Source organism: Pieris brassicae, chromosome 6 (genome assembly GCF_905147105.1).
Source record: "Pieris brassicae chromosome 6, ilPieBrab1.1, whole genome shotgun sequence".
Lineage (NCBI taxonomy): Eukaryota > Metazoa > Arthropoda > Insecta > Lepidoptera > Pieridae > Pieris > Pieris brassicae.
This window is the reverse complement of record NC_059670.1, coordinates 8,030,434-8,049,047: the sequence shown is the minus strand read 5'-3', so window position 1 is coordinate 8,049,047 and position 18,614 is coordinate 8,030,434. Positions and strand designations below refer to the sequence as shown.

The window sequence follows — 18,614 nt, the reverse complement described above, 5'->3', positions numbered from 1 at the left end:
TACGTACAAACAATGATATTTTAAAAATTCTAAAATTTGAAGGGTACTAATTTATATCTTGCAAGTGTGGCAAATTCTTGTATAATTCCTTATACGACAGATGTTTTAATTATAACACTAATCATAATAAAAAACTTAGCGTATTTTACTTAAATATTATTTTAGCAATATTTTAACGCCTGTGAGTGTAGGTCAACATATTATGTGAACAAAATAAATGATAGCAAATAGATAAGACATTCAACACATAAAACATCGGCCACAAATTGTAAAGGTTTTGTAAGCAATTAAAATATTGAAACAGCATATCGGTTATATGCAACTTGTTTGCTTGTAGAATATTTAAAATTAAAAATTATATACCATGTCTCAGTCATTTCTATATGTACTTTAAACTTATTTTAAGTGGTCGATTGTTAATCCATATTTTAATTAATCATTACTATCAATTTAAATAAATGGAAACTTCCTCCTGTTTTTATTTGAACTACAAATTGTTCAAAGTATTTGCGTTTCAAACTTGTAGTATTTTTTCTACTTTTTAACACTTTTTAAATGTTGTTGTTGTTTGTTTATAAATTATTATGGACGACCTTATCGCTGACACGCGATCTATCAGGGTTGCCTGATAGATCGCGTGTCAGCAATTGTATTAGGAGACTTCAATGCCTGATCTCCAACATACGGTGATACTGTCACTAATCCTAGAGGTACAGCTGTACAGGAATGGGAAATAGAATTGGGACTTTCTCTCTTTAATAGAGGGAACGTCGCAATCTGTGTGCGGTTAAACGGAAAACACTTAGTAGGGTGAACGTTTGTTTCCCCAACCTTAGCGTCCTCCATGTAAAATTGGTTACTTGTGGAAGATATAGAAACTCTGCGAACCATCGTTACATTAGGTTCAATAGTTTTAAATCCCAAAGCCGGTATGTATTGGGTGTATAAGAGAGGCCTTCCCACGCTGGGATGTGCGCAATCTCAACAAGTATTAAGCCTAAGAGGCAACAATTGTACAAGCCCGGTACATCGCTTCGCAATACCCGTAGAGGTGTGCATAATGTTGCTGAAGAACAACGACATCTGATTTGTAATATTTGCAGTTGTTTGCCATCGTCTACACGGCCGCGTATTGGCAACTGCTCTTGAACATCTCACCCTCTGGAGGATTTTAGGAATTATTTAAGATCTATCCTATAGAGCGAAACTGGAGCCTCTCTCGGGTGGTTTTGAGATATTCTGGTGTGGGTCGAGTCATCCATACCCTTGCTACGTTCGCCGGTAAGAGATGCGCTTGTGCATTTCCATATCGGGTATAAAAAACATGGGTGGAAGGTAACAAATGGTGGTGGGTGGAAAGGTGAAGAGCTCATCTACTACACATTTTGTATAAACGAATATGGGCGCATTGTGGGTAAAGTCCGAACACAAAACCGAATAATTATAATACAATACTTGATATAGATTGATTGCACTACACTACAAAACCACTTTAGCCTAAATTATTTGAAACCACCGATCTTAATTTTTATCTCAATCTACAAGGCCCAGCTCGGTCCAACGTCTAATCACCACAATGATCCACTGACTACTTCTATTGGTTAAATAATGATTTTGGACTATCTAATAATTAAATAATAATAAAACAAACCAAATCAATCTATGATTATCAAAAGCAATAGTAGAAATATTCATGATTAATCAAAGCAACAATCAAAATGAACGGTCAATCGACTCATAATAACATTTAAACATTGTACCACGAAATGAAAGTGAAATGCTTATAATTTAAATTATAGAATATTTTTGTTTTACTCTATATTAACCTCGCGTAAAACAATAGAATATAAGCGAAATAATGAAATGGTAATTGCTACGAAACGAATGACTGCAAAGTAACATTTGAAGAGAGTGCCTGCGGCTGGCTATACTCTCGTGGCGTAACTTCGACGATTTAGGAAATCGCCACGCTTATAACTAAGAAAGCCTGAGTGAACAAAATGTGCAGCCTTGGCTCATACAGTAAGAAACATAGTCTAGACGAAAACGTGATAAAGACTAGACACTTATCTTATGTCATCTCTATACTTTACATTAATACTAATATATATCTTAATTATTTGAAGGTATTAAACAAATGAATAGTTTTATTCCGTGGTGTAGTTGATTGACTCGCCGAAGGAGTCACATTGACGCTGGGGCCCGGAAAGTATCTGCAAACAAAATTCATTAATCTCTTTAATGTACAATTAATGCATAAGAAAATAAGAATACACAATATCTATTGAACAGCTTGCTGCTGATATTTATAAAATCCTGTCTTATATGTGCAGTATATAGATGGAAATACATTTATAATACTAACTGCTTAACATGGTCATAACGCTGGGTGAGGTGACTGAATGTTGGTAACGGCTCAAGAGTGTACCTCGGGAGTGACAAGTACGGCGCACAAACACTCACCGCTGACTTACGCTGAAATATTAATTTTGATTTTTATATCCAAATTATATTATACGGAGGCAAGGATAGGTTTCTCCTTTCGCAGGCGACGCCACATTTTAGGTCGTACAGGCAACGGCCGCATCACAGCGCAGCTTATGGCTTAAATATTAGGCTCTGATGCATGAGTCGTACGTTCAAGTCACTGCAGTGCACCTATGTTTTTTTTTAATATGTGAACCATGTAGACAAGCATCGTGGACGTTAGACTCATTATCTTTCTAGCTAGCTTGTAATAGAAAAATATCATATATATGGACTCATATTGACTAGTAAAATCACTGAAATATTTTCTTTACATAAAACATTTGCTAATTTTAATTATATGAAACCAATTTTTAATTATATTTTTTTATTTGGAGTAATAAAAGGTCATAACTTTAATTTATATCTACTGTTAGTTTTTTAGGGGAGAACTATTATAAAATTTAATAATTACAAAAAACTTTTCTTATATAAAACCGACGGTAAAACACATACTAGTCATGATGAACCTTGTACAAATAGCTGAATTTATATCAATTTTAATATTATTAATATTTGATTTTGAATTGTGATTGGTATATATACGTATAATTAAAAACATTCAGTTAATGGGTATTCGACTTAACAAGAACTTCGAGATACACATGATTTAACTGCTGAAATTTCGACTACAGAGGCAAGATTTTAAGTGTATTTTTTGATTTGTAGAGTCGACTTAAAATAACAAATCAACTTAAGTTTTGTAGTAAATATTAAAACGAAATACATATAAATGAAGTAAACTCTACTTCATTTCACGTGTACAATTCAAATACAATGTAATAAAAGCCCCGACCCGAACACTCATTTTGGATTTTATTTCAAGTTTTTCGGGGAATTCCAAATAAGACGTCATTATATTTTACTAACTACCACTTACAGAGTCACAAAGTCTAAATAATTCGAGATACTGCATAATAAGGGGTTCAGCGGAAAGGAATGGATTTTTTTTTCGGCTGAAGATTTCGATTTAACGAGGTTCGAGTTATAGCGATTCCAATGTATATATTTTAGTTAATAATTAGAAGTGAGACGATCGTCTTACACTTGAAGACAAATCGTAAAACGTCAGTTTTGCTAGCCCTTTAGTTTTTCATACACTCATAAATTGTAATAAAACATTCTCGTTTCAGATAACGTCCAATAGGTTGACTACACTTATATTCTTTATAGGTAGCAGATGTGTCACTTCGATTTTAGATTCCATAATTGAGACTAGTTAGTTTTTTATTAATTTAATTAGTTATAAGCTCACGTGTATGATTGAAGCCAATTGATAACTTCAAACTAGCTTCAAACAAAATGTTTCATTTATTTTAACTTCCCAAAAATCGCTACCGAACTATACTCTAAATAAATGTTTATAAAATCAAATAAAAATAAATGTTTTGTTAATTTAAATATAACCCATTTAAATAAAAAATCACCTACTTTGTCAGCTGTCGATTCCATCTCAAAGAGTTTTTTGTTGAGGTCATGTTTCAGTCCTCGCATTAGCACAAAATTCTTTTCCAAAATGTCTTCTAAGCCTGAAATATTCTGAAGTGTTTTATTAAATATAATAAGCTTCATCTGACGGCCTTAGTCTGTTTATTGTATTGATCAATTGATTACAAGCTGTTCAACACACTGTAATCGTAAATTAATAATAAATCTAAAGAAGAGTGCAACTGCTAAATAATAATGTACTGTATAACAGTGTTCAATAATAATACGATTTATGACTGTACCATTGTGTACACAAAAGTTATGTTTTGTTTTTTTTATCTGTAATTTTTTTATTTGTAATAAATAGATATGTTGCCCATACATAAACAAAACAATTTTTTTACCTGCATTAGCGATGAGTTGGTCTAAATCATATGTTGTATGTATGCGCGGCTGCAACAGATATATGTCCGTTTCAGCTGGACTGTGTCTCGAACGGGGAGACAACGAGATCCACTGGGTTTTACTGCCTACAAAAATGATAAATTTACTATTCTATGTATGTTATTGTGTTTTCGGTAATTTTATTAAATGTTCCTTACATTTTTATGAAGGTAGATATAACACCCAAAGTTCCAATATAATAATAATTATAATAAAAAAAACATTATACATGCGAAACAGGTTGTGAGAAAATTCATATATCGCTAGTCCTCACACGTGGGTGTCCCTGTCTTGTGGGTAACTAGATAAGAATAATTGGTCAGTGGGACATGTTTAAAACAGTTTTTTGAGAAAAAGCAGGTTTTTGTGTTACAACGAATCAAACACAAGTCTTAGATAATTAATTTGTGTGAATGTGTGAGTGTGTTAATGGGTGTGTGTGCATTTTTTTTTTAAGGAATCTCGCTGTTGGCCTTAAGGGCCTTTACAGCTCAGCTCGGGCTGTTTTGGCGAGCGTAGCTCGGCCAGAATGGCGTTTTGTCCCGCGGCTAGCGCAAGGGCGTCTCCTGTGAGACTCGAACCTCGGCTTGGGCCGTCGCGGGGCGGTCAATCGCCTGAAGGGCAGGACGGAAGCTCACTGGAGTGAGCGAAGTGCGAAGTAAAGGTCCTCGCCTTCCCCGATGAAGGCGGTTTTTTACCCTAATCTCTGATTGGCTATTTTTATTATTTTTGGCCACGCGGGCGGCTTTTAATTTATCGTTTGCTACGGTAATTGGATCATCCGGATCCGTTAGTATGTGTCGGGGCCTCCTACGAGCCTTTTTTGTCGGGAAGGGGTAATAGTTGATGCTATTACGCACCAGCGGATTGGGATGGTGTTTAACCTTGTCAAAGTGGCGTGTGGACGCCAACTTCATCCATTGGGCTATGGTAGTCATGGTGGAGTTAGACGTTTCTCACATAGAAGGGCGCACCGGTCGCGATTCTCATGAATCGCGACTGAAGCACCTGTAGCCGGTGAATATAGGAGGGGGCACAATGCGCAAAGACTACGCTAGCGTATGTCATGCACGGTCGGATGCAGGCCTTGTACAGGGTCACCTTGTGTCTGAGAGACATATGACTCCTTTTATTTAGGAGGAAATGGAGGCGAGAGAGGACAAAATAGGCCTTCTTGCGAACGGCGGCTATGTGCTTACGGAAAGACATGCCGCTATCGAGCGTGACTCCTAGATATTTGACGGACTTTTGCCATGGGATGGCTTGCCCGTATAGGGTTACCTCTGTCTTGAGGTGAAATTTATCCCTAGCGTTAGCACCGGGGTTACCCCTGGCAAAGAGAACTGCTACGCTTTTCTCGGGATTTATTTGGAAGCCCCATTTCCGAAACCATTCGCCTAACGACGTGGTAGCGGTCTGGAGTCTGTCCACGATGACACCTCTATCTTTGTGAGTGGTATAGAGAGCGGTGTCATCGGCATAGAAGGCTAGCTCCACATTTGGAGCCCTAGGGATGTCGCCGGTATACAGCGTGAACAGAAGGGGCGAGAGGACCGAGCCCTGAGGAGAGGAGACGATAACGTTCCTTCTACGCGATAGCGCATTGAGCGGTCGGACAAGAAGTCGTGTACGATACGCACGAGTCTTAGTGGCACATTAAGGTGGTAGAGCTTGTAAACCAAGCCGTTGTGCCAGACCTTGTCGAAAGCTTTCGCTATGTCGAAGAAGAGCGCACCCGTGGCTCTCGGTTTCAGGGAGCTATTCATCCCGGAGAGGATGTGCTCCGTGATTCGATGGACTTGATGAACGCACGAGTGGACCGGCCTGAAGCCAAACTGCTCATCGGGAATGAGCCCCTTATCTAGGGCAAAGTCTAGGAGGCGCTTTTTAAGTACCTTCTCGTAAAGCTTGCTAAGCGTATTGAGAAGGCTGATAGGGCGGTAACTGGTGGGGTTGTTACGGGGTTTGCCTGGTTTGTGAATACCAATGACAATGGCCTCTTTCCACTGCGCCGGGAAGGTGCAGTTTTCAAGGAGGCAATTGAAAATGGACACTAGTAGGCATATCAGATGGGGCGGGAGGCACCGGAGGACCTTGTTCGAGATGGCGTCGAGACCTGGAGATTTACGAGGCAGTGAACTCTTTATTAGAGTTTTGACCTCGGCGATCGACGTAGGAGGGAGCGGCTCGGGAGGGAGGGGCAGTGCTACGATGCGTTCGACCTCGCGGTTCACGTGTTCGACGTGCGCCGGGTCGCTATGATCGAGATACGGGGTGCACTGCTCCACTAGGTTGACGGCTAAGCACTCGGCTTTTTCGTCGTCGTCGAATGCGTCAGGCAGATTTGGTCGCTTGAGAGGGGGCATGGACGCCACCGTGTCGGTTTTAAGGGAACGCGTGAGAGACCAATAGGCCGTGTGCGAAGGTGACAATTCGCTGGTAAGACGGTCCCAGCGTTCGTTTCTAATTTCCCGCATGCGCTCTTTGACTCGGCGCTGCGAGGCGCGGAGTGCTCTGCGGTTTTCGTCGGTCGGTGTGTGTGTGCATGTATTTGAGAGTGCAGCTAGAGTTGTTATAAGCGTTCGCTGTGTCTGGTTAGTTTTTAGCACCTCAGAGTCAGCCCAAGATACGTAATAAGGCCTCTGTAGATTCGAAATCCAATTCAGCTAGCGTAATTTTGATAGCTAATGCAAATATAATGAGTTTGAATTTTTTAGTATAATAATATAATTTACAAAAATATTTTAATAACTTGTAAATTCTTACAACATACAATTTGCGACATATTCATATTCTTGTTTAAGCCTAATAAATACCAGTGTCCTTGTCAAGATCCCAGGCTGATGGTCGTCGTCCTTGGGCCATACCGGCAGCTGGACGCAATAGTGATCCGTCGCTGTCACGCATTCGTAACGTATATACATAGTCGTTGCACGTTATAAGGATCTCGCAACGTTCTGACTCGGCACTGAGACGAAAATAATAAAATTATTTTGGATAGATCTATAAATATTAAGCAGGAAAAATATTCAAAAAAGGAACAGAATGTTGCGTTATAAGTAGGTATTGCCCTCACTAGATCATCGCTAGCTCCAGATATCTTATTCAGCAAATAGTATTCTATCAGCCCAATTAAGATCTTGATGGGAATAATATTTTAGTGAAGATGATAAAAGTAATTTACTAATAATATAACAGGGCACACGTAGGAAATCCCGCCTTCAACAACTGAGAACTGAGAATAATATAGGTTACAAAATTAGTTTCGGGTATACCTTATCGTTAAACTTTCCAATATGGACCGTCGTCGATATTGGAGTTTTTAGGGGATGGAGATATTCATGGTTAAAGTTTCGATTTAGAAACCGTGGCCCAAATTCGATGATACTGATTATGTAGGTACTCTGTACCTTGATCGGAACACCTCCAAGTGATTTTTGCTGCCAGAGTTGCGTCTAAGTTTAAAAAAAATATTCAAAATAATCGGAACTATACACTAAGTGATTGACGTTTGACAATTATTTGTTAAATATATTCTGTAATGGCGTGTTATTTACCAATTTGTATGAAAAGTTTAAAAAAATGTATCTCATGAACCATAAGTTTGCGCAACCGAAAACTTTGCAAAACTCTTTATTTTAGTGAGTACCATCTACAATAAAAATATGGGCTTTTAAATCGACGGTCCATATTGGAAAGTTTAGCCTACCTTATGTAGCTAGGAAATCAAATAAGACAAAACAACATCTGTAATTGAGACTTTGATACCTTTTATCACGTTCCACGTGACTATCAGGTTCCAACAAGATGAAACCTCCAGTTGAACCTTCGTACACGCTGGACCCGCGCCGTGATCTATCAATATCTTCTGAGATATGCTTTGAATTATTTCTACGTGGAGGGCCTAAAATATTATATTATTAAAATGATTACTATATCTAAAAACTGAGTTTAGTATTGTCTTTTATTAAAATAACTTTTACACATTTAAAGAAAACACTTTTTCAACGGATTGAAGTTATGTATTATTATAAACTTATAATTATTGTACATAATTTAAAAAAAATTCCGACGTTTTACGTGCTTTATAGCTTGCGTGGTCACGGTGACTGAAGACAAAAGGTGATTCAAAACCTTTCGTCAAAAAGTATCACAGCTCTAGAGAAAGTTATATCATCTGTATTTATTTCCCCGGAGTTGATATCGACTAAAAGATTAAGGGTTTTCGGAGAAATGACTCACGGTGTCCTCTATTTTCGCGGATTGTTTGTCTTGGGGTTTTAATTTGGATATTATTGGATCCCAGGTGTTTGATAATTTTAGGCCGTCTTCTCTATTGAAATTGGTTTTTTTTTTATTCCAATGGCTTCGCGTACCACTCTTGGGAAGAATCCTTTTTTCTTTCGCAAGTACTTTCGGTTGGTCAAAGCGTATGTATGGTCACAGACTGCTGATTTTGTGTGTCGTCTATGTCTTATGTCCGCAATGTGTTCTTTGAGTCTGCTGGACATATTGCGTTTAGTTTGCCCTATGTAAGACAGGCCACAGTCGCAATCCAGTTTGTATATACCTGCATCTTGCAACGGGGTGTTACTTTTGATTAGTCTTAGGAATTGCTGAATCTTCTTGTGCGGCTTGAAAATTGTATTAATAGAAGCTCGTTTTAGGATCTGGCTAATTCTATCTGTAACTCCCTTGACATATGGCAGGTAGGCTGGCTGGCGGGGAACTGTTTGTGTTTTTGTTTCTGTGATGTAGCCTGTTATAAACTGATTATCAATATGTATAAATGACAAGTTTTGTTTTCACATGGTTGACGTTTTTACTATTTCTTCTAAAAGAATACTTCCAGTCAAAATATGTTATAACGAGGGACTACTCAGATTTGGTCATAAAAACCGTCGTAATATCCGATGACGTTGTTATTAAGTACATTATATAATAGAATTCACTGTTTTGACTGTAAAGTCACCTTAGCATCTACGATATTGCTAGTAAAGACTGCTTCTTGTGATTAAGAAAAAGAGACTGAAACACCGAACTGATAACACGGTGTTTCGCTACATATGAAACGAATTAATACAATGCCTTATTTAATAGGAGATAGTAGACTTTACCTAAGTGAATACAAGAAGTTCCAAACTCTACCTTCTTTCCAAGTACTCCCAGAAAGGGAAATTTTAGTTTAATCGACTGGAGTAAGCACTCCTCGTACAAATCCCAGATGTGGACCATCTGAAATTAAATGATGATCAATTAATAAATATATTGCTATTAAACGTTCTATTCCGATATAAGGTAAATACATTCGATTTCAAATCGTTAGATCTTAATAAATCGGTTAAAAGCATCAAAAATATCAATCATTAAAAATATTGAAGATAACTTTGACATGGTGATTAGTAAATGAAACTATTTTTTTCTGAGCTAACTCTAAACTAATATACTCTGCAGATGTATTATACAACATATAAACGTTTACTATAACTGTTATGCAAATCTGTAGTAAATTCAAGTTAGCGATGGAAGTGGGTAAAGTTCACAACTGGTTTTCTTTTATGTGATTTCGTATAGTAAGCGTGGCACACAGAATACTTACACAGTTCTTATTATATGCAATGACGATTTTATCAAAATCAACAATCATAACATCTATAACGGATACAGACGCTCCTCCCGGTGTCAGTTTTGCCAATGGGACACGCTGTCCATACGTCCAAAGTCGGACTACGCCGTCTTTACTGCCCGTCGCAAGCATACGTAAGGCTGATACGTTGTGGAAACATGAAACACCCTGACAAAGTTTATTTAAAACAAAAAATGTTTAAGTAATTGAATCATTTGCCGATCCATACATTTCTCTTTGAATAATAGAGTCTAGTGTTCACAATTAAATTAAAAAACGATTTTCTTCGTTAACCTTCTTTAATTTTACTATTTCAGGTATACTATTTATATTTATTACAGGTACAAACCGCGGATAGTCACTGATTCATGAATTAAGAAAATATGGTGTAGTTTATAAACAGAAGACCAACAATTATAAACTTGTGAAATGTGTATTAAACATATTTGACTTTAAAAAATCGTCTCTTGTTAGTGGAAATTAACAATCTATCTTACCCTATGCACGCTAATTTCATAGTCGTCTAGTTTTCCATTAAGATGCGTCAGCCGTAATGCGATTTCATGGTGCGAACATGAAACTGCGACGTCCGGCCGCGCGTAAGTCACTCCGCGAACTGACCGGCCGTGTGCACGAACTGTGCGGGTAGAACAATATGTGCTATGGGATGGAGAAGTCAGCTCCTAAACATGTTAAAAAAGTACGTTAACTTGAATTTGAATTGAATTTAGCTAATTCATATAACTTCATCTCCGTAGTTTAATTAATAAAATGTGTGTATAAGCAAATAGTACGAACAAGAGTACGGCTTCAAGTCGTAACAGAGAACCTTTATTCTATCTGACATAATAAATTTCTTAATATCCATAATGAATTTCAACGATACTTATTGGCATATTTGGCTTAGGATAAATTTATACCATCCAGAAGTAGTAGTTGATCGTATCGGGATGTTTGATATGCAGCAGTGAGACCCGTGGCTGCAAAAATCTCAAGGTTGTCAGGTCTCCACGCTCCGTTCCCACTAAGAGCTCCGACCACTCAGCTGCACCCATTGGACAGTAGGCTAGACACTGAAATTATTACAAATAATATCACTTAAATGTAGAGGTGTAAGATGTAAGAGGTGTTGTAATTTTTGATTAAATTAATTTATATACCTAGTCTAGCCATAAATACCTAAACAAAAAATAATATTTTTCTATTGCAAATAACATTTATTACTTTTACAGTATTAAATACATAAATATACAATATAAAAAAGTTTATTCGAAGTGGTATTCATTGGCTGCAATACATTCCTTTAAACGTTGAGGCCAAATATCAATAGAAGCAGTCACTCTTACTGTGGGAAAAATCTTCACTGCGAATCGTACGGATTGTGTTGGAACTGGAGTTCCTGAGAATTTGGAAATTATCATGGCGTTCAGAGCAAGCCGTACTCTCTAAAACTGACTATAAATCATAATCCAGCGGATTAAGTTTGGGCCTGGACGACGGCCAGACTTCAGCTCTGATGAAGTCCGAAATCTTCGTTTCCAACCAAGACTGCGTAGAGTGAGCTTTATAACCTGGCGCCGTGTCTTGCTGGAAGGACCTTTCTTGGTTATCCAGCACGATGTTGTTAAGGGTTTGACTACTTTCACTACCTAAGTCATCTTTTAATATACGCGACATGATTCTAGGTGCTATCTTCATCTCCCGAGATACCAAGCGTATGGAGAGCGTTTTAAAAATTGCATTTGGCTCCATACCTACTTTGTGTATTGCAATCATATCCATTCTGTTCTATTTATCACCACACTTCATTTTAATACCGCAAAATATGTTACAATGTATTTATTTATTAATTAACTAGATGACGCGGCGAACTTCGTACCACCAAACGTACCGCCTAAGAGTCAATGATTTCGTATTACAGGTTAGCTGAACTTAATTTATGATTTTATCAAAGTAATATATGAATATACAATAAATATTAGGTTCATTAGTATCACCGAGTTGCAACACTCACCATTACAATATGCCTTGATTTATTGTATATATAAGTAGTTTGTTACAATTTCGCTTACGTTTTTTGCACATTTCACAACCAATATAAGTATTTGTGAATCAATTAACATTACTGACATTATTCTACATTCTTTAAATCTAAAGTACGCAATTGTCGGGATATATGCTGTGGATACGAAACCTTTATATAAGGTGAACCGAGTTTACCGATTCGACTACCGTCGAATTCACGAAACCTATGAACTATGTCTGAATTTACGTGGATAAAATAAAATGCGTCTAAAATGTTTAATTTAAAATACCAAAGCATTTTACATCTACATTCAGTACCTATATTATCACTAGCTAAAGTATACTCACCGTTGGTATATTCGGCATTCCAGTGACGCAGTACAATGGAGCGTGAGCAGGACCTGACACGTCGTACACCGTTAAGCTACGATCTGATGCCGACACTGCCATACAACATACGTCCTGGAATAATATTTAAAAAACTATCTCACTCAGCTCGGTCCAAAATATCCAAAATTTGTGTAGAGTTTTTACATATGTACATAGGTCTGAAAAGACACTTTTACTATATATTGCCGTTACATATTAAATGTTAAACAACTTACACTCATAAATACTGCATCAGTGATCCAACAATTCTTCACGCGACTTCGAACGCCCCTTCGGTTGTAGAAAACCTATAGCAATAAAATAATTGCGGGGTCAATATGCTGTTAAGTTTTTGTTTAGAAATGTTAAAGATAGTATTGTCTTTTGTTAACATAGCTTTTTCACATTAAGATAACACTTTTTAAACGGATTGAGGCTATGTATTATTATTATAAACTTATAATTATTTACATAATTTTAAATTTATTTTTTTCCAACATTTCGCGAGCATTACAGCGTGCGTGGTCACGGTGACTGAAGACAAAAGGTGTTATATGTCAAAAGTATCACAGCTCTAGAGAAAGGTGTGTTATCTGTATTTATTTCCCAGGAGTTGGTATTGAAATTGAAATTTAAAATTATGTAAATAATTATAAGTTTATGATACATACATAGCTTCAATCCGTTTAAAAAGTGTGTTCTTAATGTTTAAGATGTTATATCTATATAATCACCATAGATGTGACAAAATATTATCCTTACTGAACTTATAAACCATAATGAGTTGAATGACCTGATAAGACCTAATTTTGACAAAGGCCCAAGTTACTGGCCACCTACAAAATTAGCTCAAATGCTAAAATCACGATATACGCACGCGCGAAAACTATTTGTTAAAAAATTACAAGAAAATAACTTACTGTTTGTCAAGAAGTAAAAGCTTTACTGAATAGCATGGGTTTACAAGTCCAGTTCCTGATAAACCTAATTTAAAACATTCGCCTCTCGTTGACAGAGATCATATTGTTATGCCACTTTTGCTCAGAAACCTTGGTATAATGAAAAAATTCTGTGACTATTGCACAGTAATTCCTTAACTATAGAAAAATTAAAGCTACAAACTTTGTTGTCTGTTAAAACAACGTATAAAACAGTATGGTAATCTGTGGCAGTAATGAAAAACTTTCTTGGTTAAATCACCACACTACCAGACAACAAATGCTATCATCTTTTAAAGATCTTGGTTGGAACATGAGCTTAAAACTTCATTATTTATATTCTCATTTGGACCATTATCCTGAAAACCTCGGCCATTGTACCATGCAGGAACGATATAAAGGTAGATGAGACGTACATATGATGGCGGATTACTTATGTCCGCCTTCCACTGCGAGCGGAATATATATACACGTAACGATGATTTTCAAAGCGGAGACGAGCGGAGCGGAGTAAGCGAGTTGAAAGAGTCACATATGAGGGAAGCGTGTTGAGCGAGTTTCCCACAGACTCTGTACGGTCTCGCCGAACCAGTTTTATTATGTTCATACAATTACTTCCACTGCAAAAGAGTAAAGCAGAGCGGAGCAGGCGAGAAAAGCGGAGGCCGCTGCGTATGCTCTTGAAAACTAGTTTTGAACGGAGTGTTTTTTTTAACATTGTGTGTACAGTCGTAATGGGTAAATCTCCTTTTGCGGCCTTCCTGCTAAGTGATACAAAATCTTGATTTGCGCCGGATATGCATCTTTTTAAATTAATACGGTAGTAAGATTTTATTTACCATATTAACATAATCATCTTTATAAGAAGAATCTGACGTAGCGAAATTCACAAAAACGTCTTCATGCTACAAAGGGCTACCCAACTAGGGCTACCGGTGCTCAGCTTCCCGCTCGCAAAAGGACGTACAACCTCGCTGGATGGAGCCAGAACTAGGCAGAAAATGAATCTTGTTCATTTTCCGCTTCCCGCTCCACTTAGATGACCTCTTTGTCAGTGGAAGACGAAATAAATTATATTAGAAACTTTTTCTTAATGGAAGTCAAAAACTATTATAATTTCAAGCTCCGTTCCGCTGGTCAACTATTTCTCGTTCAATACTTGGAAGGCCGGCATGAGTTTGAAACGAGACCCACCACAAGCATCACATTCAAGAAAATCATTAAAAAGATAATTTTAGACTGTTTTCGAAGATTTAATTTTGTTATGGAATTACGTTTTGTGTTTTTCTACAAAACTGCACATATACCATACTACACACACATATATATATATATATATATATATGACATATCTCAAAAACTAAAGCTGATTGATGAAAATAGTTTTTTTTTAAGAGTCAAGATGTCAAATGCTTACATAAAAGTTACATAATCTTCTGGAAAAAACTATGTGTAATTTATGCGAGCAAAAATAAAGCATTATATATGATACTTGTTAATTATAGTGACCTCATATGACTTGAGTAACGTGAGATCCCCAGAATATATTCCCACTCGGCCTCCACGAGATACCACCACATAGGAGAATGAATCCTCTGTCTCCACACTCACCAGCCGCACTATGGTTTCTCTCTGGAATTGTATAATCACGGAATTGGTTTGAACTCACACAAATTAATTTTGCTTTTTATTATTTCTTAAATAAAATTAAATAATTACTTTGTTGAATAAATGTAAAATTGATTTGCACCTAACCCACCTTACAATGTTCCAATTTAAGCGCCCCTGCATCTTTGACAGACTTCCAATTGTCAAGTCTTGAGGCAGTGGCTCGAGCCCCGCTAGCCACCAACCGAGTGACTAACTGCGACCACGATACACGGCCTGTGTGAAAGCGGTCAATGGCGCGGTATAGACTCTCAGCATGAGGTCGATACTTCGGCTTACCTGGAGGGATTATATAGATATATAAAAGTAAAAGTAGACTCAGACTAAGACTAAATTAATTTTATATCCTTGAATATACAGAATATGCATATATTATATATTAGTGTACGATATGTAGTATGGACGAAATATTGCAAAATCAGAAAAATACGTATAATAAAATTCGGGGATATCGTTATCGCGAGATTTTTCCGATTCGGACCCGCAATTTAGAGGGAATTTACCTCGTGCGTACATCATTACATGTAATTCGAGGTTCTGGACGTTTCTGAGTTTTATTATTGCGCACGGCGTTCAATGAAAAGCTTTTTTTTATGTAACGAGAGACACGTCTGATGTTAAGTGATACCGCCGCCCATTTTGGAACTGGTACGCTATTTTCATGAACGACTCAAGTCGAATTGGTTTGGAAATACTTCAGTGAGCACACACTTCCACATAGAGATGGTGTGCGGCAAACCTGCCTTAAGAAACGCTCAGTTGTGGAACAACGAACGTCAAGGTGATACGGATGGTATTTTGAATTCTTCCTTGACATCCGATTATGGAACTCAGCTGCAGGTATTAATTTGAAAAGTTAGGGTAAGGAATCTAGTATTTTACAATAGGCAAGCCGACCTATATAAACTTTCTAGTATATAATTATTAAAATAGTTGTCTGAAAATGTTTATTGACTTAATATACCAAATCTAACTCTAAAACATAAATAATCTAAATAACTTAATTCAAATTAATTATATCTAGTTTCATGTTTGGGTAACAAAAAAACAAATAACTTACCCAATATATTATTAAGCGCGGAGACAAAACCAGTCTCGTTCAAGTAAAGGTGCTCCGTTTCAACTGGGACACTTTCAGAAAACTCTATTCCTTCCTCTGCAGCTGCTGCTCGCATCACATCTTCTACCTTTCTGAAATTGTTAAAAATATACAGTAATATTAATCCAAACCCGGAAATGGAAATTTTATAGAAGATTTATTTAGAGTCAAAATTTAATTTAACTGTAAATTAGCAGAAATGTAGAAGAAATCAATATTAACAATAAACATACTTATCAAGATCCCTTGCTTTCTTCTCTCTAGCTATCTTAAAACATTTTCTCAGCTTGCCTAGAACAGCTGGAGTCAATTTCTTCATCAGCTCCATTGACACATACTCGTCATCATCATCACTGACAAACATTTATATATTCATATAAATAAACACTAATCATGCCAAATAAATTATAATATTTAAAATTACCTATAACATAACATTATACCTAATTTGAACGAAAAAGAATTATAAAAATAAGTCGAAACTGTATGTAAATTTATTTATTCATATATACTATTACATTTACTACTTGTTCCCCAATTAAGATCGTAGATCGGACGAGAAGACGAGAACCACTCCGCTCTCTATTGAACTATTTTAAATAACTTGAAGATACAAATGCTTAAGTAAGGAACCTATTTGATGGCGCCGCTCCTTGGATTATATAAACTCTTAACAACAAGAATCTTAAATATTTTATTGCTTGATTGCTACATTATCATATACATATCAACAGAAGAGAAGGGAAGAATATAATGGGATATTAATTATAATCCCAGAAGGGTAACGGTTAGGTTAATGTCAAATTGAATTTAAGCAAAGAATAACAAATAAGCAAATATCGGTCCTAGGTCGAATATTTCAATTTTTATAAGTTAACTCTCACCTCGATAAACTTTCTTCTGACGCACTTTTAACCGAGTAGCTCCTTTCAAATATATCAGCACACTCTTCATTTAAGGACTTTTGCGATTTAATGGACATTTTAAGGAATAAATTGAAATTAACTTCCTCGATAATGGTAAGAATATAGAATGGGCCTTGTAGGCATGAGCGTGTAGCTTTATCAATACATTTATTGGAGTAACATAGCAACCCCATTGTGAGCTTTCTTGGGCCTACGAAATTGCATTTCAATAATAACATCTTAATTCTTAGAATATATTTTTAAGTTCATGAAAATCAAACTTTCACTAATATCTAGATAACGAATAAAAATATATAAACATTCTTCTTTATCACTACTCAACACATGATAGTGCTGAACATTGCCATCTGTTATCGTTATGTACGTAAGTATGCAAGGTGGATATGCATTATAGTTATAAAAGTATTTTATTTGACCACTAGATGTCGCAAAATAAATTCTTTTTTATTACTTTGTTACAATAGTTTTAATTAAATAGACAGTGTTTACGAAATCTTTGCATGATACTTTAGTCTTAAATGAACAAAATTGGCGAGTTGGTTTTAATGATTATATCGATATTACTCATTTTTCATTCGTGTGAATTTGGCGCATTTCTTTGTAATGGTTCTGCTAACTGTCAATAGATGGCGTTAGTCATATGCCTCCGTAGGTAAGGTTCGTACATTATATAAACGTAGTAAACATTGTCTGGATAAATTTATATTGAAATATTATTAAAAAACAACAAACAATTATAAGAAAGCAAGCACATGTGATTGAAACTTATTCAGAGTTTGTTTTGAAGACTCTCAGGTCATATAGAAATGCCTCTACCATTATACATTAAGTAATGCTTTCACTGTGTTTTGTATATGTATAAAACATCGAGGGATAAATAAAACACCAATAAACATTCACTATCGTACTATGTACTATTGTATGCTATTTATTAATACTTAACTTAATTTTACATTCCGCACTTTCTTTCGATTATTTATAACAACCATTTAGTCACTTTATACATAACACATTTTAAGAGATAGTTTAATCTAAAATTCCTAATATAGTCATTGTAACTTAGTAGAAATGTATACAATATGCTACTGTGATGGTATATGGCGTATTTTTTTTTTGTGATAGACCAAGCATGGACAGAAAAGATCGTATAATTTTGTAAAAGATGAGGATTTTCAAGACGATTCCGAGTCTTACAACCATACTCAGAGTCGTTTATTGTTTTCGCGAAATAAGCGCAATAAAGGTTTTTCACTTCATATGCACACAATAGATTGATTATGATTTCACAACTCTGATAAGCTATTAAGCAAAAATTTGATTTTTTCAACATTCTATCTATGACATTTTTGTTATAGTAATTAAATACACGTCATTGGCACTTGTATCGAAATATTACCACTTATCAAAAGGATATTCTTAAATAAAAAACATAATTCTATTGAGTTTCATGAACATTTATTGATGAACTATAAAATGCGATCTTTCACAAATATCTTCAATGAATCTATTACAATAACACTACATTGGAATGTATTAGACCTACTTTGCTCCTCCATACATAATGT

General features: G+C 36.0%; 2 protein-coding genes across 2 annotated transcripts in view; one reads left to right on the top strand and one right to left on the bottom strand.

Annotated features, from left to right (window-relative positions):
• LOC123711475 overlaps positions 1–18,614 on the top strand; it is a 105,546-nt gene that overhangs the window by 4,875 nt on the left and 82,057 nt on the right. The gene's annotated exons all lie outside the window — the stretch shown is intronic.
• Positions 2,032–8,235, bottom strand: LOC123711479. The gene is made up of 6 exons (XM_045664088.1): positions 8,167–8,235; positions 7,215–7,366; positions 4,359–4,484; positions 3,958–4,055; positions 2,366–2,475; positions 2,032–2,213 (listed from the first exon to the last, which is right to left on the bottom strand). Exons 2-6 carry the CDS (start codon positions 7,303–7,305, stop codon positions 2,117–2,119), a joined length of 522 nt encoding a protein of 173 aa, XP_045520044.1. The 5' UTR covers positions 7,306–7,366; positions 8,167–8,235; the 3' UTR covers positions 2,032–2,116.